This window comes from Perca flavescens, chromosome 3 (assembly GCF_004354835.1).
Source record: "Perca flavescens isolate YP-PL-M2 chromosome 3, PFLA_1.0, whole genome shotgun sequence".
Classification (NCBI taxonomy): Eukaryota; Metazoa; Chordata; class Actinopteri; order Perciformes; family Percidae; genus Perca; species Perca flavescens.
Window position 1 is genome coordinate 21,550,359 of NC_041333.1, and position 26,386 is coordinate 21,576,744.

The window sequence follows — 26,386 nt, forward strand, 5'->3', positions numbered from 1 at the left end:
AGGACGAAAAGAGAGCTGAGCCAGAAGGCAAAGCTCTCGATCTACCGGTCAGTTTTCGTTCCTACCCTCACCTATGGTCATGAAGGCTGGGTCATGACCGAAAGAACGAGATCCAGGGTACAAGCGGCCAAAATGGGTTTCCTCAGGAGGGTGGCTGGCGTCTCCCTTAGAGATAGGGTGAGAAGCTCAGTCATCCGTGAGGAGCTCGGAGTAGAGCCGCTGCTCCTTTGCGTCCGAAAGGAGCCAGTTGAGGTGGTTCGGGCATCTGGTAAGGATGCCCCTGGGCGCCTCCCTAGGGAGGTGTTCCAGGCACGTCCAGCTGGGAGGAGGCCTCGGGGAAGACCCAGGACTAGGTGGAGGGATTATATCTCCAACCTGGCCTGGGAACGCCTCGGGATCCCCCAGTCGGAGCTGGTTAATGTTGCTCGGGAAAGGGAAGTTTGGGGTCCCCTGCTGGAGCTGCTCCCCCCGCGACCCGACACCGGATAAGCGGACGAAGATGGATGGATGGTTTTTTTTTTAGGACAAGGACACAGAGAAGGATCTGATTTAACATGAAGAAGTCAGACTCGTCTTCATACCTTCCTCAGCAGGTCTGCATGACTCTGAACCAGCTCTGAGTACTTCTCCTTCAGTTTGGTGTAGCGCTGCTCATTGGCCTGAGCTTTTTCTGGTTGGAAACAACAGAGAGAGAGAGAGACAGTCATACACAGTTATTAGCAGACACAATAATGACTGCAGGTGAGGAACACTGTAGGTAAATCATCGATACAACAAAGGCCTAGTTTAATAAATTGTTATCAGTTTTCCCATGTTACACCCTATAGTTTTTTCCTTCCTTTTAAAAAGGAGGCACTGACAAGAGTAGCAACCATGTTTGCCACAACTTTTACATATCTGCAGTCAAGTTGAGTCATGGATACACACAGAAGATATATTCAAATAAATGAACATAAAATAGTCTTGACTGTATGTTAAGTGTACCGGTGTGTTCTGTATAAATAGGACACAGCATGTATTGTGAAACAAACTACTTTAATAGATTTGTAAACTGTTTTGTTGTAGCTTCACTTAAAGTCATTGCCAAAAGGGTGGAATTTGTCAGACTAAACAAAAACAAAAAATGAGGGCAGCAAAGCTTTCAACTATTTGGATTCATAATAATGTGACCAAGAAGCTTCCTGTTAAAAGGACAGACGTCCAGACTTACTCTCTATCTCCGTCAGGCTCCGCTGCTCCTTCTCCGTGTCCTCTCGGACCCTCCGCAGGTCGTCCAGCTCCGCCTTCAAGAACTCGCTCTCTCCTGCCGCCTGCAGCCTCAGGTGGCTCTGCTCTGCAAGCTCCGCCTCCAGCTCATTGACACGCCCCCTCAGGGCCTGACACAAGCGACCACTCTGGTGACGGACAGAGAAAGAGAGAGTGGGATGAAAAGAAATTAACACTGGGATCCTTTGTAGATAGATTTATTTGTGTGTGAGCTATCTGTGAAATTAATAACGATAATCCTCTTTACCTCCAGTCTGAAAGATTCCAGCTCGTCTTTCAGGGCCTGGATCTCCCTTGTCAGCTGTTCAATGAGACGGTCTCTGATGGGTACAGACAAAACAACAGTCCAAAATATAAACAGGAAATCAATAAACTTTATTTTCACAGGGAAGTTTGTAACAGATACAAATGAAATTTGGCTTGATTTAGGTCTGGATTTTTGTATGCATCTAATTTAAACGTAGAATTTCACACAACCACCCCAAAGATCCATAACTGTGCTGTAATATTTGATGATGTTTTTTTTTATGCAAATGTGACGAGAATAATTTAGCTTCTTGCCAAATTTTAAATTACACTGACAGCGATAATCACGCAGACACACAAATCTACTGTGACATTTTCAGGCCCTACTTGTCGTCCTTCCGCATGCCGTTCTGACTGTTGAAGTTGAAGGGGTCTATAGCAGCCGAGGTGCCAAACAGGTCGTCAAACTTGGTCTCCAAAGCAGCCTGTGTGTTTAAAACAAGCAGGTTGAAAAGAAAAATCACATGAGAAAACTTACATTGGCACCATTTTATTGTTGTCATTAACTGGGTTATTATTTTGTGTTTCCTTGTCTTTCCTAACTGCATCATTATGAAACGCAGTCATTAACTATTGGAGCTGTACCTACAATCCACCTTTGTGCCTCTAAAGTTTCATGTCTTCTAATATTCTTATAAGTAGTCTCCATCGATCTTTCCGAACTGCACATTCACTGTCAATGAATGCCCTGCTACGTCCTGTAACGCCCTGCAGTGCCCTGCTATGCCATCAACTACTACAACTAGGTGGTGATGGCGCGGTGCATATGACACATGTCTTTGGTGTGGGAGACCCAGGTTCGATTCCCACTGCAATACATCAACCAATGTGTCCCTGAGCAAGACACTTAACCCCTAGTTGCTCCAGAGGTGTGTTACCTCTGACATACAGTGAGGAAAATAAGTATTTGAACACCCTGCTGTTTTCCAAGTTCTCCCACTTGGAATGTAGGGGTCTGAAATTGTCATCGTAGGTGCATGTCCACTGTGAGAGACATAATCTAAAAAAAAATCCAGAAATCACAATATATGATTTTTTAACTATTTATTTGTATGATACAGCTGCAAATAAGTATTTGAACACCTGTCTATCAGCTGGAATTCTGACCCTCAAAGACCTGTTAGTCTGCCTTTAAAATGTCCACCTCCACTCCATTTATTATCCTAAATTAGATGTACCTGTTTGAGGTTGTTAGCTGCATAAAGACACCTATCCACCCCATACAATCATTAAGAATCCAACTACTAACATGGCCAAGACCAAAGAGCTGTCCAAAGACACTAGAGACAAAATTGTACACCTCCACAAGGCTGGAAAGGGCTACGGGGAAATTGCCAAGCAGCTTGGTGAAAAAATCATTAGAAAATGGAAGAAGTTAAACATGACTGTCAATCTCCCTCGGACTGGGGCTCCATGCAAGATCTCACCTTGTGGGGTCTCAATGATCCTAAGAAAAGTTAGAAATCAGCCCAGAACTACACGGGAGGAGCTGGTCAATGACCTGAAAAGAGCTGGGACCACCGTTTCCAAGGTTACTGTTGGTAATACACTAAGACGTCATGGTTTGAAATCATGCATGGCACGGAAGGTTCCCCTGCTTAAACCAGCAAATGTCAAGGCCCGTCTTAAGTTTGCCAATGACCATTTGGATGATCCAGAGGAGTCATGGGAGAAAGTCATGTGGTCAGATGAGACCAAAATAGAATTTTTGGTCATAATTCCACTAACCGTGTTTGGAGGAAGAAGAATGATGAGTACCATCCCAAGAACACCATCCCTACTGTGAAGCATGGGGGTGGTAGCATCATGCTTTGGGGGTGTTTTTCTGCACATGGGACAGGGCGACTGCACTGTATTAAGGAGAGGATGACCATGTATTGCGAGATTTTGGGGAACAACCTCCTTCCCTCAGTTAGAGCATTGAAGATGGGTTGAGGCTGGGTCTTGCAACATGACAATGACCCGAAGCACACAGCCAGGATAACCAAGGAGTGGCTCTGTAAGAAGCATATCAAGGTTCTGGCGTGGCCTAGCCAGTCTCCAGACCTAAACCCAATAGAGAATCTTTGGAGGGAGCTCAAACTCCGTGTTTCTCAGCGACAGCCCAGAAACCTGACCGATCTAGAGAATATCTGTGTGGAGGAGTGGGCCAAAATCCCTCCTGCAGTGTGTGCAAACCTGGTGAAAAACTACAGGAAACGTTTGACCTCTGTACTTGCAAACAAAGGCTACTGTACCAAATATTAACATTGATTTTCTCAGGTGTTCAAATACTTATTTGCAGCTGTATCATACAAATAAATAGTTTAAAAATTCATACATTGTGATTTCTGGATTTTGTTTCTTTAGATTGTCTCTCACAGTGGACATGCACCTACGATGACAATTTCAGACCCCTCCATGATTTCTAAGTGGGAGAACTTGCAAAACAGCAGGGTGTTCAAATACTTATTTTCCTCACTGTATATAGCAATTGTAAGTCGCTTTGGATAAAAGCGTCAGCTAAATGACATGTAAAAAAAAACGAACTACTATTTCTAGTCACTGTTCCATTATCTTTATTGTGACTATTATTGCCACTGTTCATCGCATCGTCAGACACCGCCTACCAAGAGCCTGGGTCTGTCTGAGGTTACTCCCTTAAAGGGAAGTTTTTCTCACCACTGAGGTTTCTTCCTAAAAGGGAGTTTTTCCTCGCCACTGTCGTACTAAAATGCTTTCTCTTGGGGGAATTACTGCAATTATTGGGTGTTTGTAAATTATAGAGTGTGGTCTAGACCTACTCTATCTGTAAAGTGTCTTGAGATAACTCCTGTTATGATTTGATACTATAAATAAAATGTAATTGAATTGAATGATGTTATTTCCTGCTTTTATCTCCTTCAGTTTCCCATTTTTGATTGCTGACTACAACAGCGCACATACCATTTCATTTAAGAAGGTATCATTCAGGGATACTTGGCTTGTTTAGTTACCGGCAACACAGGGACGTCCGTGTCCACCAGGTCGTCTGTCTCCACCACGTGCTCCAACTCGGGGGACGACGACTCGGCGGGGATCACGACCACAGGGCTGATGTGCTCCGACAGAGCCGACGCACGCAGGAAGTTAGGAGGGTTCTGCAAGAATCACACAGCACAATTTTAATCACCATATTGTTTTTTTTTTTTTTTTTTTTTTGCAGGAAGCAGTTAGTGTCCCAAAAATGTCTTTAACCCTTGAAAATCTGATATTTGTTGCAAGTTTAAACAACATAGAAATACATGTGCATTTTTAACATATGAGATCTAGATTACATCAATATCATGCGCTTACATTCAAAACACATTCATTTATATTAATTCACCTGCATCCCCATGAAGGGGAGTTAGTCATTTGCCTTGTGGCAGAATATTTGTGTCAGAGCAACTTTTTTTTTCTTCGTTTGCATAACAATAAAAAGCAAGGGAGTGCAGCTACAGGGCATGTTTATGTCACTTCATGTTAGTGATGGATAGGAGTTACACCCTCAAATAGATATTTGAAAATGTAGGACAGAGAGTGAGCTCAAAGTGCATATTGTGAAGGCGGCCTACGTGTCTCTTTCCTCATTTCCATTTATATCATATGTAGCAGCGTGTATAAGTATCTCAGTAAAATGAAGGGTAGATAAAAGCTGAGAAGTTGATATGAACAGAAAGACATCTGTATAGAAGATATAATCAAGACTTGTTTTAGAGTCTATAAAAAACTGGTATATAAAAGATACACTATTAAAAGAGAGAGCTTTTTGATGGGGAATTCATCAATTCATTGTTAAACAAAAACCTGAAACAACCAGGTCAACTTTAGGCTTGGTAGGTTTGGTTAAAATGTGGAAAATGTAAGACTTAGTGAGGGCGTTTCTCACCTCAGGCAACTGTGGGATCTGAATCAGCCTCTTGAAATACTGCAAGTTACTGGAGCGATAGAACAGACTCTTTAATCTGAAACAGAGAGACAGAGAGTTTGGTACAGACCAAGGAACAGATTTGAGAGAGACTAAAGAGTTTGACATTGTAAACGTCATTCAACGCGGTACTAAGAGCTCAGTCCTCGGGTTCACACTCAGTCAGCGAGTAGAGTGAAACCGTGACCGGCTGGGTTTCTGCGAGTGAACTTCATACTTCTTAAACTGTTCCTGGAAGCGATCTCTGTGGCCCTGGAGAGTGTCTGCTGGAAGGCCTGCAAGCACACACAAAACACAAACATGTCAGTCTCGGACACCAAAGCTGTCAGGTATTCTATATACAAACATCTTTTTTTTTCAGAAACTGAGAAAAGGCTTCATGAAACTGAACTGCATGCACGTTTGAGTTTATCCAGCAGAGCTGTGAAAGGTTTCAGGAGCCAAAGGGTCCGAGGAGAGCATGTCATCTTTAAATCTTTGAAGAAAAGTGTCACACATTTTGAGTATTTACACACATTATTTCTGTACTGCAGGACTTTTAAGAGTTAAAGGTGAAACTCAAATCTCAAAAGTTGAATTCAATGCTGCTCAAGAGGCAATGGATCTCATGCAAGAACCACTCAAACAAACAGATAGGTTCTGAATAGGTGTGTTCAAGTGATTCAAGATAATTTGTGGCATTTACCAATTTACTTGTGTTAAAAATGTTTCACAAAAGGGAATTCATGAGTTCATGAGTTATATTCAGTATTTTTATAACTGAATATAAATATAACTGAAATAAACGTAGGCTAATGCATTTTTAATATTCTCTTCACCATATTATCATTATCATGGCTTGCCGATTTAGTTTTTTTTAGGATTTTACTGGCATATCTAAACTTTATTTTGTCTTTATTTCTGTTTTTTCAGTCATTTTCTTCAGTAATTGTTTCAGGTCCCATAATAATGACCGGAGCTGCGATTATCAGTCGATCGAATATATATTTTGGTATCGGACTGTTTGTCAGATAAAAAACAAAAACAATTTAAGGACATCACTTTGGGATCTGGAAAGATGTGATTGGCATTTTTCACTACCGCCTTTACCTTTTGTAGAATAAATCATTATCAATTAATCGTCAGATTAATTACTGAAAAGAATTACATCCCCACTACCGACACTGGAATTTGTCATGTTTACGTCTGCTGACTTCTAATAGCAGGACTTGAAACTCTGCGGTGTGAAATTCTGCTTTTTACTCTCAGGTGACATTTTTTGTGAATGAAACATGACTACTTATTCATCAGTTATGAAAAATGTATTATGCTAATGATCAAATCCCATGAAAGTGCATCAACAGGTGGCATTCATCAGGTTGAAACGACCGCTTTATGACAAGTTAAGGCAGTTTGTAATAAGAGACTTTTCAAATAAGGTTTGAACCCTAATACTACGGAGCCTGTAGTTGCGGTGTAACAGACGTGTGTGTCACTCACAGGAGTGCAGCTTAAACAGCAGCTTGACGGTGTAGTCATACAGGTGGCTGCTGTCCAGGATGACTTGGATGAGGGGGGCCAGGCGACACTGGCCCGCCGCTGTCACGGACACCGACCGAGACATGTCTAGAGAGCTAAATACTGGGGAGGGGAGAGAGAGAGAAACACATACCCGATCAATGGATCTCTTCAATGCATCAATATCTACCCACACAGAGTTGTGTGAACCCATCAGGTATCATTACAAACACACCACACATGCACACATCATTGATTATTAATGCAAACGTAGCGAGACAGTCGTGCACGAGCCTCGTCAATCATGAATTTTTCATGAAGCAATCAAGTTGTTCTGCTGTGCTCTCAGCCACTAAAATAAACTGAGAAAATGGCTGAAAGCAGCAAGAAGCTCACTCTTGCTCATGGGGGAGGGTAGGAAAAAGGTTTGAAGTGGGGCAGCAACCTGAACACTAACAGGATTGTCTAACTCCCTCTCTGCCTCCATCATCACGCCCCTCTTTCATCTTTCATTTCCCTGCCACCCTACTCACACCAACCCTGAAGCCTGGAGAGCTTCTGTGCACTGCAGAGGTGTGGTTTCCTGCACAGCTAGAAAACACACACACACACACACACACACACACACACACACACACACACACACACACACACACACACACACACACACACACACAAACACACACACACACACACACACACACACACACACACACACACACACACACACACACACACACACACACCTCTTTACCCCTGAATGACGTGATGCTTTGAGATTTGGGTGTGAGGTAACTGTAATGCGTTTTTGTGTATGTTTAGTGGAATATCAAACTCATAAGAACAAAAGTTTGTTCTGAATATGAATAGAGATATGGTTTTGGCAGATATCTTTATTTCCCTAGAGAGAGCGGGGGAGGAGGATGGGGGAGAGAGTAATAAGAATGAAGAGCATCATACATTGAAACAAGAATGTCATTTTCTCCTGTTCATTTATGAATAGGAGTGCACAGCTTTCCCAGAATTTCTTCTGAGCTCCTGGTCACATCCCAGCCGTCTATTTTTAGTCCTGTCTATACTTTAAAAGACATTAACCCAGGATGACTCACCCAGACAACAGCAGGGCTAACCACTAAGGGTATCTAACCACTAATAGCAGTCAGAGTGTCTATTTCTGTGCACCATTATGAACAGTACACCTATCAGTCAGACTGCATCTTCCTGTCTGTGAGAGTGTATCAGCAAACTGTGTGTGTGTGTGTGTGTGTGTGTGTGTGTGTGTGTGTGTGTGTGTGTGTGAGTGTGTGTGTTACATCATGCTCTGGCTCAGATAAGCACAGCTGGTAGCTTACCACCCAGGAAGAGGTTGAGCTCACACTCCAGGTAGTCAAACATCTCTACTGTCAACTGGAAGCTAAAAGAGGAGAGATACAGAAAGAGAGATGACCATTTTTACATGATTTCAGCAAACAGACAAACGTTTTATCTCGTCATAGTCGTAAAAATTGGATCAAGGAGTGTAAGAGAGAGCGTTCACATTGATGTCATTCTTCTCTCATGTCAATCAGTTTTTGCAGATGAGTGTTTTCCTGTTTTTCTTGAAACAACACCATTACTTAATTTCCTTCCCACATTCTGATTGGCTGAGTCATGATCAAAGCAGGAGAAAAATACCCCAAACTAGAAGGGCACTCTGGGAGCACAGATCTCCGCCAAGGCATGCCCTATTTTAATCTTCCCAGTCGGGAACTCATTTTTCCAATTATTTCGACACTGTGAATGCAGCACAAATGCACACAAATCTCGCAATTTTAACAAAAGCAAAAAAAAAATTGTGTATCTCCTCCATGATTTGAATGGGCTCCTCCTTGGCACATGCTCCACCCTTCTACCAAGTTTCATGAAAATCCGGTGCGTAGATTTTATGTAATCCTGCTAACAAACAAACCAAGACTAAAACATTACGTCCTTGGCGGAAGTAATAATAATAATGCACACCTGTAACTGTATAGTACAGTGGGTCCAAACCTGGGAATACATCTTCACAAAATTATTCCTTTTTTTTCTGACTTTTCCTATATTTTTGCTAACTTTAGATACTTTCACCTCTACAGGCCTCTGAAAATCTAAATTTAACAACATGAGAAGGAAAACCTCTCTCTAGTTTGGCATAGAAGTTATTTTAAGAGGTAAATGTAGCAGCCCCGTAACTAAACTGCTTGAAGGAGACTAACATTTTTAAACAGTTTTCTTCTACTAACTTGTGCTGAACAACACACCTCTAAAATGATCACGATGAATACGTTCTTGTGGCTCTGTTGCATTATGATTAATGAATTCATCCAATTACATTTTATTTCACACTTTGGTCAACACAGTTTGAGATATAACACTGAAAACCCATTCATATCTGGATCCTGGGCTCTGGCCGGCAATAACCGCAAAAACAATAACGACAGGCGAGGCAGCAGCAGCATGCCACACTCACAAGTTGTTAACGTCGTTCTCTCCAGCCTCGTCGAGCTGTCGGTTTGACATCTGTAGGTTGCCGGGGAAACGAGGGTTCTGAAAAAGAAGACAACAGGAGGAAGTTCAGCCGTCCTGATGTCCATCTGATACGAACACATGAGTAGGTTACAGGCATGATGTACTGTTTATAACCATAAACATTGTACTTTTATAATTGGAGTCGTGTTTGTGTCCATCTGATGAATTTGAGTCCAATATTTACACAGAAACAAATCCTCAAAAACATATCTGGCTCTTTAGCTGCTAATACTCCACTGTGTTCACCAGCTAGGTGTGTCTGTCTGCTGTTTGGTGCTGAGCAGGTCGAGTATCGAGAGTTTTTAGATGAGATCGGGGAGAATGAACCAAACCAGTACAGTTGTTGGCCAGAAACCCAAAATTATGAGCTGGAAAAGTCTATAGAACGCTGTGTAAAGCAGAGGGGATGCTTCTCTGTGGTTTTATCACTATGAGCGACCCCTTTTACAAACAAATAATCATGTGATCCATTGTTAATATTGTTAAATATTAATTGCTTTAAGTAAAGCATTGAAAGGAGTGAAAACCATGTAATTTCCCCTTCGGGGGTCAATAAAAGTATGTCTTAATGTCTTAATCTGAACACTTACTATACGCTGGCTGGCAAGTTTACGAGAAACTCTTTGAATCCCTCAGGCAAATGTGTTGTGTGGACTTTGAACTGCTCCCGTGCACTCTTTTTTGTCTCACAAGTTGAAGCCAATTAAAACAAAAACCTGGCAGTGAATTGAATGGTTTGATAAAACTGCAGCACAAATATATATCTGAAAACCATTCTTGTTTCTCTGCAGCCAAAGATTATATGAAGTGTAATGGTGGGCAGGTGTGAGGACTCCAAAGATTAAAAAAAAGAAAAAATCCCTGTTTTGAAAATAACCCTAAAATATGTTAAGGCACCCTATTTCTGTTGAAATATGCATGTGGGCAGTAGATTATTTAGAAAGTAAAAATGACCCAAGCAGATATTCTTTTTAGCTCACCAGCTCTTTGCTTTGTTAATATGAGACTGTTTTCACAGAAGCTGACTGTTGATTAATTGACCTTTATCTAGTGTGTGACGAGAGAATTTGTATTTCTTGCTGTGGCTTCAGCGTTTTTAAGACTTTGCGTGAGGCGTATATATCAACCTGCATGCTGATGTGTACAAACTGAGCAAATACAGGGTACAGAAGTGAAATAAAAGTTGATTAATGGTTTCCTCTGGCAAAGTGTCACTTTACTCTTTTGATTCCCATGATACATCTTGGCAAACTGTCCTCTAACACTGCCCTGACCCTTGGGTAAGAATTAGCCGTCAGTGGTGCAAAAACTAACCACATCTTCTTGTGATAGGATCAACACTGCCTCTCGATCAGAGCACGGCACTGCTCTGCTCTGCTGTCTCATAAAAAGACTACATCACAGATTCTTGAGAGGCCATTAGTGTAAAAGCCCCCAGCAGAGATATGCTGGCACTAAAAAGAGAGTCTGAGACAAAGATAATGAGTGATGAGGGAGACTGGCGCTGGGTTTTATAGGCTAATATGACTCACTTTGATATGAAACTCCATTTTGGTGATGAGCAGTTTGAGGTAGATGCTGCACAGCTTCCCATAGCCTTCACTCAGGTGACCCTGGGGGGGGGGGGGGGGGAGAGAGAGAGAGAGAGAGAGAGAGAGAGAGAGAGAGAGAGAGAGAGACGTTAAGAGGAAGAGCAGAGACATGATCAAAAGGTATAAAATAGACGTTTCTCTTCCTGGAGGACTTGCAGCTTTTGCTAGTAAAAGAAAACTGAGGAAGCAAATCACTTGGTGTTTTAAGGAAATTCGTTGTGGCACTGTGGCTGAAGGCATCACACAGTAAACGTGAAAAGAGTGAGCAAAGACTGGCCATATTCAGTTCAGGTTCAGTTCAGTTCACTGGGTGTGAAAATGTCTCAGTGTGGACAAGGTTGAATAAGAGTAGTTATTTGGCCGATTTGCTTCTCACTTCCTTTTTCCCTGAGCCTGGGAGTGCGGGTGGTGATGACCCAACAGGAGAGGCCACCACCCCGGTCACAGGGACCAACTTCCTGTATCCTCCTGCCTGAGTAATAAAAAAACATCCAGGAATACAAAACAGAGCAGGCTTTCCACCCGTATGTTGCTTTAGACTGCTCAGATTTAGTGGCTGTAATGCACTGCATTCTGTAGAGGTAGGGCTGGAGAAAATCAAATATCACCATATTTTTGACCAAATACCATGATATCAATATTGCGACGATATTGTAGGGTTGACTATTGGTGCTTTCACAAAATATTTACACAATAAGATCTGTGATAAATAATCATCCATAATGTGGATATAATGACTAAGTGGGTAAAGGCAAATAATAGCTAGTAATAACAGCTAGAACAGTCTGGTAAGTTCCCGAAAATCACATCCTTTTACTGTAATATAGCCTTTAAAACCAAGAAAAGACAAAGCGTATGCCATATTACAATATAACGATATCCAAAATCTAAGACGATATCAAGTCTCATGTCCCGATATTGATATAATATTGATATATTGCCCAGCCTTTTGTAAAGCTTTACACAATAAACCCTGTTCATTTCTTCAGAGGTGTCATCAATAATGTGAAGAGCCTTGCGCTCACTTAGATCAATGCAAATGTTATCACCAATGAGACTTACACAGAAACCACGTTCTATTTTTAGCTCTGCCACCTTCAAAACAGGTGAGAGCAGGGATTCCCCGCTGAGAAGCTAGCAGACTAGCTTATGTAACACTACTGTCTGTTAGCCACAACATGTAGCTGGCAGGCATTGTGTTCCGACAGTCACACTTGGCACGCTTTTACATGGCTTTGTCCATCACAGGACACAATGTCTGTCACTCCGGCAGCAGCCGGCTGACTAAAAACAAATCATGTAATCTGACAAGGAGGACAGTTGGTGGCTGTACTGTGATCATGTTAATAAACAAAATACAAGCATCCTTAATTACAATTCTCCTTATTTTTAGGGTAAATCATCAAACATTGGTGCTGCATGGCACTTCTGGCCACAGTCCAATCATGAAGAAAAAAGGAAAAGGTGTCTTCCAGCTGCTGTCAAAAACCACACTCTAATAAGTTGTTGTTTCTGACGACATTTTAGCCACTGCCAAATTACAGGAGCTGGTTCAGTAATAGACAACTATTATTATTTATATGGATGGAAAATATGTTTTAACACAAAAGTATGTTATTCATCCATGTTTAATCAACTGATGTTCAAAATACAGAGTCGCCAGTAGAGAAGATCACCTATGACATACAGTAAGGTCCTTCTTGTGACCGCATGCTGTAATGTGACCACATTAATATAATACCCTGTGTCCTTACCCACATCCTGCTCATATCAGTTAAATCAGCCTTGTTCCTCATGGAGTCCTTTATCACCTGGAGGGACATCAGCGGAGACAGAGGGAGGAGGACCAAGAGGGGGAAAGAGTTCATAAAGCAGCACTCATCAGAGATAATTAACTAAATGTAGACGAGGTGTGACATAAACTGAAGAATGAATCATTAGTGAAATTGTCACACGGGGCAGTTTAATAATATGTGAGTGAAAATCGGTTACGGTGTTACAATATTGTCATCTTCACGTACGTTTGGATGGCCGTCTCGCAGCAGCTTGTGGAAGACGTGGCAGAACTTCCAGCAGAGCACTGCGTTGCTGGAGAGAGGAAGCCGGTTGACCGCTGCCCAGAAAGTGTGGGCGCCTTTCTCATGATGGGTTCCCAAGATGCAGGGTGACGGGGCTGGTCAAGGATCACTGGGGTTATTATAGTGCATGACATACCAACATTTCTTTCTGTGTGGCACTAGTGTGGCTCGTGACCAATGTTACATTTCATCATCTCTTTTTCTTGTCTTTTTTAAATCTTTACCAATCTTCATACGTAAAACCCATGTTTTTACAATCAGTTTAAACAGATTTTTACAAAACTTTCATGAGTTGTTTCTCTTGAAGCAAGAAGACACTGATTACCACAGTTTTAAATTAAATCTTCTTACAACATTGGCAGCTCAGACAAAAAAAACTAAATAAACACAAGTGAGCTGCTGATGATGTGGAAGAGTCTGTAAGTAAAGTAAAAAGTAGTAGAAATATGATTACCTTCATCATATATTATATAGAATTCAGTATTTACAGTTCAAGTGGTATTTTTAAAATCCAAATTGCATGTTCTTTATTATTTAAAAAACACAAATCTTTTTTGAAAAGTTAAAAACCCCAAATAATGAGCTCCAGATATTTTGTATTTAGTTCCTCCTCTCCCTGGGACTTTGCAGACTCCAAACAACTAAATTAGCTCTGCAGCAGGGCCACATGAAGATGAAGGGGTTACACTAAGTTTATTGTTTTGATCTTGCACTAACGTAACCCTGCAGCCACGGAGAAACACACACACACACACACACACACACACACACACACACACACACACACACACACACACACACACACACACACACACACACAATATGAGGATATTCCTGGCATGCTTCTCTTTGACAGCAACCTCCTGTGTGTTGATGGCCTTATTGATGCTGACAGCCTGTGAAGAGGAGGAAAGAAAGGGCAGAGGAGAACAGAGGAAAAAAATGGAGAACACAAATCAGCTCACAGCTTTTTTTTCTCACACTGATTACAGAAAAAAAAAAGTTTTTAAAGTGTGTATTTTTTTAAACTTGAAAACCTTTCAGAAACCTTTCCTACGAATCTGGAAGCAGCAAAGTTTTTTTATTTAAGGGTGATTGACCTATTTTCTGCAGAGTTAGTATTCAACAGCCGCTGAGAGACCTGAGCTCCTCTCTGCTTTTGAGGAGCTCTACAGAGGCAAACATCTGTCTTATCAAGCGACACATATGGCATCACATCTCTTCTTTATGTTCCACCTCCAGAACACAGTCACTACCTTCAATTAGGGAGAAGCGACAGAGTATGTTGATTGTATGTAAGAGGGCAGTGGGGGGTCTTTGCTCCAACAAAAAACACCTCCTTATTCTGTCTTAATCGTAGAATATGGAATCATAAAATAGAAACAATCATGTGCATTGTCTCTATTCAGAGTGTGGACAGAAAGCAATCACTGTAACAAATAGATTTCCATTTCAAATCCAGAAGCCTGCATTTCCATGGAACGACTTAGGACTGTAACCAGGCAGACCAAATGAGATAGTACCAACAGTTGCTCCCATGTGGATAATCAGAGGAATATCTTTCAAATCTTACAAAGAAATGTTGGCCAGATTTAAAATGAGCCCCCTCCAACTTCATCTCAACTTAAAGTATCATCTAAGTCTTCATACAAAAACTCTTTTGATATGCACAGTTAGACAGCAATCAATCCGCTCTGTAAGGCTGTACTTGTACTATGGCAATTTGACAGTGCTAACATGTTAATGTTAATCAGGTATAATGTTTACCATGTTTAACCATTGTATGTTTAGCATGTTAGCATGCTAACATTTGCTTGAACTAAACACAAAGTACAGTGGAAGCTGATGGGAATGTCATTTTGCAGGTATTCAGTCATAAACCAAAGTATTTAACAAATTAAACTTCTGACCAGATGACTGTGCTAAGTTATTATTAATATAAACGTTATTACCTGTTACTACCTATAACCTATTTATATTGTCCTCCTATTACATCTTCAGACTCACAATGGACAGTTATAAAACCAGAAATATCGTATTTTTAATCCAAACCAAATCCTGAAAACCTAGCGCCCACAATGCAACTTGACTGCCGATAGTTTGATCAGAGATTCAGGAGTGTTTTGCTAGTAGCGGCTAATGTAGCCTCGAGCTGCTAGCCTCAAACAGAGATGAGGCGCTACAGCGGTCTGCTAAGCTCACTTCTCTTTTTAATGGCATTCTATCCTGTCAACCTCATGTAAGTACTAGAGTAAAATTCAGGGGATCACCAAAGTCAGTATGATTTATTTTCTTGAGACCATGAATATATGTACAGAATTTCATGGCAATCCATCCATAGTTGTTTGAGATATATCAGTCTGGACCGACTGACAGACACTGCCATCCATAGAGCCATGCTGCTAGCATGGCTAAAGATCCTGTACTTGTTATTGTTTTCTTTTCTTGATGTTCCATCAAGGTTATGTTAAGCAGCCAAACAGGAAAGCTGTATGATGAAAAAAATATGAAAAATGTTCCGGCTAGAACATCCAGGCCCACATTGTTTGAGAGTTAAAGCCGTTTCAGATGCTTTTCAAAACAAGGTGTTCTGGAGCGGCATCTGGCTGACATATCACGTTGCACATGAGAGAAAATCAAACCAAGATATACATACATCTCAACCCCTAAATTCAAAATATGCTCCTACTAAATGCTGACGTTCAAAAAAATAAAGCTGAACATGCGTTTTGTCACTATGGTTTGCATGGTAATCATGAACCATGACTGTGGTTCCTGGGGTCAGCAGAGGACGGGAGGCCTGTTTCATAATCTCACTTCCCACAGATGTCCTGAGTCTGCTCCTCCTCTTCCCGTATGTGAGCTGTCAGGACTGGTAGCTCACCGTGATCAATCACTGGAGGAGGAGAAGTGTGCCAGGAGGGGTGGGACGGAGGCAGGAATAAAGGAGGGAAGAGGAAGAACTTGGGAGCATTGGTAGCTATAGGCATAAACCCAACACACTCTGCTAAAATCATCAGTTAAACCTCTGAGCCAGAACATCTGCACCCATCTGTAACCTTGAATATGCTAACAGGTGTCATGGCTGTTTTGAATCTAAAATGTCCAAAGAATATTTTATTTGTAACGTAACATAATACCCTTCAACGACACACCTCAAAACAAAAACTAAACTGGGAGTTAAAAAGAAATTCAGCTCCTGTCTTGTCTGAACAACAGCAGACGGCATCACCCACATACCACATCTGAATGACAAATCATCACCAGCTCCAGCAAGTTGGAAAACAAAAGTTTTGTGTCCTGTGAATCTAATTTACGAGTGAGATTCAGATTAAGTCACAGGAGTGGTTCACAAAAGCAAAGTTAGGGCAGGGGGGAGGAACGTACGAATGAGGCCGCTTCAACATCATCCACCCGGCTGCGCTCGGCTCGTAGTCCTGGCGATGACGAGGATACACCGCAGGGTGTGTCGTAAACATGACGCCTGACTGACCCCGCTTCCACTCCTGTCATTAAACATGCACGGTGTTGATTAAACACGAGCACACCTGTTGTGTTGCATCAGCACATAACCTGAGCCATGACTCCGGCTGTGTGTGTGTGTGTGTGTGTGTGTGTGTGTGTGTGTGTGTGTGTGTGTGTGTGTGTGTGTGTGTGTGTGTGTGTGTGTGTGTGTGTGTGTGTGTGTGTGTGAGTACTGTAAAGGTCAAACACAGCAGGGTTTACGCTGTCTTGTTCAGGCTGTGCAGAAGAGAGCTGAAATAAGACTGTGGTCAAACCTACAGTCAGTTTCCTCTGATCGAGAACACGAGGGAAAGGTCACCGATCAATTTGAGCATCTGCTTTGTAAGACGCTGCACTTCCTGTTTATACATGTACTGTTTGTCAACAGAATTCAAACATCTCACATTTACTTTCTTATCTCATCTTCACAGCACATTAAACAACAGTGTTGCAGAAGCAGTTGGGAGGGGAAGTTAATAGCAGCTCTAAAGTCACTGGCAAAACACAGAGATCCCTTGCACAGCTTAATGCCGAACATAAAAAGGTGTATAATATTATCAATGACACCACACATGTCCTTTATGTCAACTTTAAGATAATGCTATAGGGACTGCGTTTCAGATTGCCTGCATGTAAAACTAACAGAAGAAAATTTGGTTTTATTCCAGAAGCCATAAGCCAAATCATTTACTTGATGTATAGATTAAACTCAAGGTTCACTTGCTAGATTTTTCTGAAGCTTTTAACCTAATTATGTGAAGGACCTTGGACCATGAGATGTGGTTAAAGGCTACAGAAAAAAGAAACTACTAGGTGAACATTATAAAATAATTTTGGCACACTAGTATTTCCAAGGTCAGGAGTGAACTATGTCTTTTATATAAACCTAGAAAACCACATATTATAGAGTTGGTTCCTGTTGTTAAGTGTCATTTTTCTCACTGTAAATGAAAAACACTATAAGATTGTTGACGGTGTAGAGGCCCTCATTTAGCATGGTGCAATCAATAATTACAACATACTAGCTACATTTCCACCACGAGCACGTAAAGCTAGCCAGAGCTTTTTTTGGTGCTAGCGGGCTGCACTTTTCCCCCCAAGCACCGACTCTCTGTCAGAGGTTATATTTCCAAAATCAAATTCAGTGTTTAGCGCAGCCAAAACATTTTGTTTGCACTCTGGCCACATCTGCCTGGCATTAGCAAAGAGGGAAATTACTTTTGTGTTGTTTCCTGTCACTGTCCTGGTTGCTAATCTGTCAACATGATCTTGTGTTGTCATCAGTACAAGGGTCACGTAGTAAAAATGACACTCCTAAAATGTTCTTATGCTTGATATCAGCTGTTGGACGTCAATGTCACATTAGTGTACTGATAAAGAAGAGCAGTTTTCATCACTTTAATTGTTTCAATGTCATGTAATTTTCCCCTTTCCTCTCCGTTACTTACACCCAAAAATCAAGGGATGATTGAGAAACTCGCAGTGCAACTGGTTCCCACGTGAAGATGACCCAATTAGCCCACAGTGAGACTTTGTACTTTGTGTTTGGGTTGAATGAGAGTGCCAGCTGCCTGGGACTCCTGGCATTGGCTGCTGGCATCGATGCATCAATGACCTATTAGCTCCTCGCAGTGCGGCCAGCTACGCAGACCAGCTGACAGAGTGAAACGATGAGAAATTAAATCAGAGGTGAGAAGCAGGTGATTATGAGGATGAAGAGCAAAGATCAGCTCTGTCATCCTTATACTTGTTAATTTGGACAGAAACCTCAACTCCTTTCCTCCTGAACGTCCTCCCTCATGCCTTCCTTTCACCCTTTCAACACTACACCCAACAATTATAATAATGATGTATTCAATTCATCGCCAGCTGAAGACAAAACTCCCTTTTGCATCTTGGTATCTACAAAAGAAACATCTTTTTTTTTTTTTTTTTCTCCACAGCTTTGCTTTTGAACAAAGTGTTATTGATACATTGTTGAAAGTATGTTAAGTTAAGCCTGGCAAGCTCCAAACGGCCCTTCTGTAGAAAGCAGGGCATTGATATGCTGATCATAGCCTGGCTGTGTCCACTGAAGGGTCAGTGCTCAGAGCCTAGAGAGAGGAAGCATCTTCTGCCTGCTAAATGAAACAGCCCTCGCTCATCGATTCACTTCCCCACCCTGACTCCTCTAACCAGTCGCAAGAGCTGGTGACTAATGCATGCCTTGGCAAATTGATGTCCACGTTGTCCTGGAGATATGTCATCATATCATGGTCGCCACCATGATGGTATGGTTATTTTTGTCTCCGCTATGTCAACATTAATGTTGAGATGAACCCATGTTCAATCATGAGAAAATGAACCTCACCAGGGCCAAAATGAAAGGGGGCAGAGAGAATTCAGGAAAACTTGATCGCGGATTTAAATTCTCATGGTCGAGGAGGCGGAGGAGGTATCCTTGTGTGACCCCGATGATTTAGTATGGGAGTGGAGTGATTAATCTGAGTTACAGCACTATGATTACATGACCCCTAGTCATTTAGGTCTAGAGGGAGGAGGACACAGAGCCGGGAGCACCCATGATAGTCTATCATGCATATCATGCGTCTTTCCTGCAGTCTTTTTAGCTGAACAAATTTATCAGAGCAACATTTCTGACTGGCTCTTTCAAGTATTTAATCACAAAGTCAAGGCTTAGGTACTGTACTTACTCGATGTATCTCCAATGTTTTTGCAATATTTCCTTTCTTGTGATTTGCTGTATCTGTGGGGCTTTAAATGTATTTGGACTAGAGCTGAAACAATTTGTCCATTAATCGATTAGACAGCTTATTAAAGGGAAACTATTTTGGGGAACGTTTAATCATTTCACTGGTTACCGCATCTTGAATGTGAGGATTTGCTGCTTTTTTTCCCTCTGATTTAGGGCTGGGCAATATATCGATATTGCATTGATATTGATATATTGGACTAGATATCTTCTTAGATTTTGTATAATGTTCTATTGTAATATGGCCAAGTGTCTTTTCCTGGTTTCACAGACTGCATTACAGTAAAGTGATGTCATTTTCTGAACTTACCAGACTGTTCTAGCGGTTCTATTATTTGACTTTAACCAGTTAGTCAATATATCCACATTATTTATCTAAAATTTCATTGGTAAAATATTTTGTAAAAGCACCAATTGTCAACCCACCAATACCGTCGGAATATCGACATCGTGGTATTTGGTCAAGAATATTGCGATATCTGATTTTCTCCATATCGCCCAGCCCTACTCTAAATACAATATGTTTGAAATAAACAAGTTATTTGAAGGTATCACATTGGGCACTGAGAAATGGTGATGGGAGATTTTTGTTGGACAATTGTATCTATGGTTTTCACCCACATTGTCCAAAAAGATAAAACAAAACAAAGTTAGTTAGTTTCAGCCTTTATTTAGACCTTGGGAACTACGCATGTGAACTGCATTTAACAAGTGTACTTGTAAGAAAAAGCACAGGCATGCACAGAAGTTGACGAAAAAACGTGGAGAAAAAAAAAAAAAAATCACATGCAGTGCAGTACCTACAACCCTCAAACACATTGTTAAACTCCATCTATATTGTGAGTCCAAATTTAGACGTACAAGATGTCTATCCAGTACACTATTTGATGCCATTACAAGCCCTGGCATTCTCTTTTGTCAAACACTTGCCACAATGGAGATCTAGAGTCTTCCAATCCTAAATATTAGCTTCCTTATCAAAACTTATCTTTTAAACCTCACCAAACCAAACTGTTGATGAATAATTACAATTGTACTTTTCCATGTAACAGTGAGCTTTTCAAACATTTGAGATGTGGTTTACAAGCCACATCATGGCAGCAGGTGGCAACGCTGCTGCTGAGACTTGTCCAGCGACTGTACTGTACAGGGGGATGGGTGTACAGCGAGGGGATGAAGGGAGGAATGACAACAGGAAACACGCACGGCTGTCTGTGAATGCAGCAGCCCTGTAATGCTGAGGTGCGGCCGTGGAGGCATGGTCATTGTGGCTGACGCACTGGGGGTAGATGTGGTAGTGGTGGGGAGGGGTGCAGGCGCTCAGTCAGGCTTCCTGTGTTGGCACACCCTGCACTGCCCATTTCCTGCCTGCTGAAAAATGCCCAGTTAGAAACCTTGCTCAGTTGACCCAGACAGCACCCGAGCAAGTCAGTCAGGCCAAACACTTCATTCCTTTTACCCTCTCACATTTCCTGTCAAATTCTTCCAGGTGTCTTTAAAAGGAACACCACGACTTATAACAACTTCTTGGGTCTTATATTTGTAGCTCTGGCTTTTAATTATGAATAAAATCCTTATCGCCCTTGCAAAAGTAATTATTGAGATCTGGGAACAAGGGGGCAACAGACGTGAGCAGTCAGATCTCCTCTAAGACCAAGTTGTAACAAGAAGTGGATTTACTCTTCACGTCACTCTTGGCCATAGTACTGATAATTAAAAAGGTATAGGCAACGATGCAACTGAAACCAAAGGGTCACCCATACGATAAAATCAAAACACAGCATTTTGAAAAGGGAAGGAAGGTTTGAACATATAAAAATACATTCCCATTTCCTTGAAAATAATACAACACGGTTCAACATGCACGTCCAAAAATAAACGCTTGAAACCAAAAGCTAGCCTCACCACAGCGTGTTTCACATAAACACACATCTTCCCACACCATGAAATGGCACTTCTTACAAACAAATTTTTTAAAAATCAGATAATAAATGGAAAAGCGTTTTGAGCCCAAACATTTTTCCAAAAGTAACCCCACCCAATTCCAAAGGTCACTCCCCTGAACAGAGCCCTCTGTGTTGCTTGTTTAAGGACCATCTTACGTGTTGCATTTGACATGAACATCCGCTCTCATACAACAGTCACTCATCGCCTCTTAAAAAGGAGCCTGACCCTTTTTTTAGAATGGCTATTTTCCCTGTGTACATGAATGCACGCAGGGAAAGACCCAGCTGTGAGAAGGAGCATTACAAACTCACAAAGGTCACGTTATATAGCCCTCATTCGAGGGAAATGAGGCAGTTCGCATATTGATCTGCACCATTATCAGCACAGTGAACAGAATCTGTATTGCAAGTAATAATTCTGCTGATAAGTGATGGTGAAACATCTATGTTGTCTCAGCCTCTATCAGCCTTATTACAATCATGAAGGCTGGCGGGCTGAAATGACTCTCAGGCTATGTTTAGTAGGGCTGTGCTCGATTGAAGAAATTCTTAGTCGACTAACACTCATTCAATTGTATCGACTAATCGATTAGTTGATTTAATCGGCAGATCTGTAAATCTGAGTTTCTCCGCAAAGAGTCATGCAAAAGCACCACTTTAATTCTTGTGTTTACCAGAGATGTGCTCGTACGTTTCTTGGAAATAAGTCATTCAGCAGCCCTAACGTTTAGACGGAAACGATCTTAAGAGAAAATGCAAAAGTGGAGTTGCGTTCTCACTTTTCATTCCGCGTTTAGACAAGCGTTTTTTGGGGGAATCGGCGTGCATATGGTGACGCAAAAGTGTGTGAAATTCAATGTAGTATGCACACCAGGCAGCTAGGTGGTAGTGTGAAGAACTGCCACACAACACCACCAAGTCCACGCGCCTGCATAGAACCTTCCTTCTACTTCTCTCCCTCTCCTCCTCCTCTCTCCTTCTCCTCTCCCTAGTAACGCGAAACCAAAACATGGCGAAGCGAACAATAAAAGCTAACAATTTTGTCTGGACAGACGAGGAGGTTATTGCTCCAAACAACCTTAGATTACAAAGTCACAACAAAGGTGTGGACTGGGAGTCCTGCCAGTCAAAATATATAGACATATGGACCGAATTTCTTGAGCAGTATCCTATACCTGGAGGGACGTCGTATCCACACGAGAAAGAAACGCTATCTGTAAAAGTCAGATATCATCAAAGCTGAAAGCCATGTGGACCAAGTATAGGCAGGCTGTGGATATCCAACGGCGGAGTGGCCATGGGCGAGTAATCACTCTATATTTTGATTTATGTAACGAAATATGGGGTGCCACCGTGAGCAGATCGGAGCAGATGTTTGCGTTTTTACCCTTTAGACAGGAACTCTGGAAGGTGGTTTCACTTTTTTGCATTTTTAAGCCACAAAAACGCCATTGCCGTCTAAACGAAAGGCATATCTGATACAATATTTTTTCGTTTTCACCCCGCGGGCGTTGTCGTGTAAACAGGGCCTCAGACTGTAACTGGGATATGGTTTTTCACAGAATGCTCAGAGCATCTTCCATCCCATTAATAACAGGGCATTTAGTGACATGGATATGCCCAGTGGGATGACACCGTCTCTAAAGAGCCCAATAAAAAAAGCATGAAAACATAGAGCTTAAGGATATTTGCAATGTGTGACCTCAGAGGGCTTCTGTTCCTGGGGGCAGAGGTGGAGGGCAGCAGCTGGTTAAAGACACACACACACATGATGCTGAAGGCCAGGCCACAGCATAATTAAACTCTCCGGCCCACACCCCCATGGCAGGTTTACGAGCCGGTCCTAATAGGACCGCTTTCTGCAGCCTCGTGTGAAGGAGTCCCGGCTCTAAAGCTCAACTTCCTGCAGGACCGGTGATGTCATGACGACACATTATAAAAGGAACATCTGTGCAGCTCAGCGAGGCTCCTCAGCCCACTTGCTTATTACTCCCCGACATTGAACACACGTGAACATAACAGTTTGTGTGCGGGGGTGCGTTTTCCTAAAGGACTTGTTGACTATGTTGCGATCTGACACCAATTAAACCGCCACACAAAAGTAAAACTCCTGCAGCAAACAGACTGTTGTCAATTTTTTTTTTTTTTTCTAAGCACCGCAGTCTGTTTGACTGGCAACTGCCAGCTCAATTTGTTACATTTGTTCAAGGAATCTTTTGATGTGCATCGTTAGAGACTTTACTTAAGTTATGTGGAGGCAAAAAAAAGGCATGTCAATCAGGGACGACACTGTTTGCTCCTCTGTACGTACATGTGCCTAGATTACAAATAAATCACTGTGCATTTTCCTTTATTTTAGCCCTTATTATGCAGTTCTGTTTACTTGTTACACGTAGAGCTATAATAATATTTTAATTATCAATGAACCTGCCGATTATTTTCTCAATCAATTCATTGTTTGGTTAATAAAATGTCAGAAAATGCCCATCATATTTCCTGGAGCCCAAGGTGACATCTACAAATAGCTTGTTTTCTCTGACCAAAGGTCAACAGTTTTTTTTTTTGCATGTGCGACAGGTACTGTACACCTAAAGTGGCCCCACTATTGGGGCTACTGTGCGGAAATTAAAAATATCAGTATCGGCATTCACTGCAATGGCACTAAAAAATATTGTTTATTGGACATTTGTACAAGTATTCAACATCATGCCACTCCAAACAGAAACCATGTAAATCTTTCATGCAATCAAGTTCCTCAAAACTCTTAAATCCAGCAAGGAATTGGCTCAGCTGTACATCACCAACTTATATGCAGTGTTGGAATGTAGAGTATGCTTGCTGACAAGGCTTGCATCTAGACTTTGTTTTCATACTACTGCGTCTCACTACATGCCAAAAAGCCAAAACATAGCAGTAGAAAGAAGGCGGCAATCAACCAAGGAGAACAGCTTTGAGGGGGGTTCTGTTAGATTCACAAGACTGTTTTCCAATAACATCAATACATTTGTCTCAAATAGCCTGTAAAATGCAACTGAATGAAGATCTGCAGGAAGAGATTTCACACCACTACACCTACGCCATGTCTGCGCTATATGTCCCGACTGACTTCATGTGGGCAGCTGGGATTTATTTCAGAAATCAGAGTGATTTTCCTGTTCCAGTTATCAAAAGGAACTGTCTGGATTCTACCTCTTCATACATTTGCCACTATGATTGTGTACAATTTCCATTTTTGATTCTCAGAGTATTTCCTTCAATACAAACTTTCTTAGCTGAGGATCATTGGAAAGAGGACTAATGGATGTGTTTGTATCACCCACCCTCCCCCACATCTACTATAAAAAGGGCTAAAAGTACACCCATCCATCCATGTTGGCAGTGAAAGGCCGGTCTTGTTGCTTTGGCTTATGTGCACCTGCTCCAGTACACTCTGGACACTTTAGCCAGCCTGGTAGCCTCTATCGCATCATTCAAAGCACTCAAAGGAAAGGAAAATGAAATGCACACAAGATTTGAGTTGGGTTAGCTTCCACGCACCATTAAATATTGTTTCTACTGTCCTGCTTGTAAGAAAGACAACCATCTCACTTGACTTTAAATTAATACCTATTGTCTCTTTAATTTGTTAAACACGCTGGGAGCTAGACAAAGACACAGTGTCTTTGAGGTTTGTCTCCAACCAACATCAATACAATCTGCAATTGATATTCATGGCACATTTAAGCTGTTCTTTGCTGAACTTTATTTCCACTAACCTGCAGCTGGAGACTGAGCTGTGTAAAAAGCAGAACGCACTGGGCAACAGAAGAGCACATGCACATCTCAGACATTTTCATGTCTCGGACCCCCAATTAGACTCAGTTAAACCTGCATATGTCCATGTGTTAATGTCCACAACATAGGATACAGTTTTGGTTGCTGTTGTTTTATCAGCTTTGTTTAACAGTCTTTGTACAGTTTAAACCTGTGATCTCTGTGTCTTAATGTGATCATTTCCAATAAATTGAAGTGGATTTAAACTGTTCTTCTATTGAGCTGGGATCAGACCCCCTTCAAGAACCCTGTGGCCATATTGCTGCTCGGACCTTAAACAAAATCCAAACTTCCTCTGCCCACATTATATCTGCAATAATCGGCAACAAGTCCCCGCTTGCATAGATCATAATATACAAGTAATCGCACAAACAGCCCGCTGTGTGTGTGTGTGTGTGTGTGTGTGTGTGTGTGTGTGTGTTACAGGACTTCTCGGACACCACCCCCACCTCCACCTCCAAGAAAACATGCAAAGTCTCAGTGTATACATGGGCTGCTGTCGGTGATTTTTTTTTTTTTTAAGAAAACAATACAAATCTGTTCTTCAGCACTTACGATTTTACTGAGATCCATGATCGTCCCCTAAAACGGCGAGCGAGGATCCTTGGAGCCAGAGAGGAGATCCGCTGTATCCTAACGCGAAGTAATTAGTAACGGGAAGGCGACTGAGGCAACAAATGCATTGGCAAGGAGAAAGGGGTGGGGGGAGGTGGAGCGGGCCGTTAGCTCAACATGTGTCCCGATTTGGTATTAAAATGCTCCCCTAGCCTTCCTTCCTTCCTTCCGCGTCCTTTCTCCTTTTTCTCTGCGAGCCCTACGTGCTCCCTTATCGGCGAGGACTTCCAGCATCCGACAGCCGAGTAGCCGAAGCTCTCAGGGAGGAAAACACAAGAGGACTACCGCTCATAATACCCGCTCATTTCAGCTTCACGTTAAAACCCCAACCTGCTTGTATGTATCAGCCCACACAGCGGCTAAGACCAAGACAGTAGGCTACCTTTATTTTGCAAATAGCCCGCTCTCTTGTTAGACAATAGTAGCACGGAGCCTGCAGAGAGGGATGGCTTAAAACCCAGTGGTTCCCAAGCTTGGGTCCGGGGACCGAACGGGGGTCCTGAAAGAGGGGAGGTGATGTCCAGGAAATGAGAAGACAGCTG

At 41.9% G+C, this 26,386-nt stretch overlaps 1 protein-coding gene across 2 annotated transcripts in view; it reads right to left on the minus strand.

Moving 5' to 3' along the window:
* Positions 1-26,386, minus strand: part of hip1 (huntingtin interacting protein 1) — a 52,576-nt gene that overhangs the window by 18,118 nt on the left and 8,072 nt on the right. Inside the window, exons 1-15 of one of the 2 annotated variants that reach the window (XM_028572965.1) lie at positions 25,785-25,914; positions 14,047-14,110; positions 13,158-13,300; positions 12,891-12,947; positions 11,077-11,157; positions 9,486-9,562; positions 8,350-8,411; positions 6,980-7,120; positions 5,718-5,775; positions 5,462-5,537; positions 4,548-4,691; positions 1,900-1,997; positions 1,514-1,586; positions 1,211-1,394; positions 582-670 (exon numbers count right to left, since the gene is read on the minus strand). In XM_028572965.1, the coding sequence (XP_028428766.1) occupies positions 582-670; positions 1,211-1,394; positions 1,514-1,586; positions 1,900-1,997; positions 4,548-4,691; positions 5,462-5,537; positions 5,718-5,775; positions 6,980-7,120; positions 8,350-8,411; positions 9,486-9,562; positions 11,077-11,157; positions 12,891-12,947; positions 13,158-13,300; positions 14,047-14,110; positions 25,785-25,802 (1,365 nt within the window). In that variant the 5' untranslated portion in view covers positions 25,803-25,914. Of the gene's footprint in view, positions 1-581; positions 671-1,210; positions 1,395-1,513; positions 1,587-1,899; positions 1,998-4,547; positions 4,692-5,461; positions 5,538-5,717; positions 5,776-6,979; positions 7,121-8,349; positions 8,412-9,485; positions 9,563-11,076; positions 11,158-12,890; positions 12,948-13,157; positions 13,301-14,046; positions 14,111-25,784; positions 25,915-26,386 lie in introns of those variants that run through there. The other variant, XM_028572964.1, reaches the window with a different exon arrangement.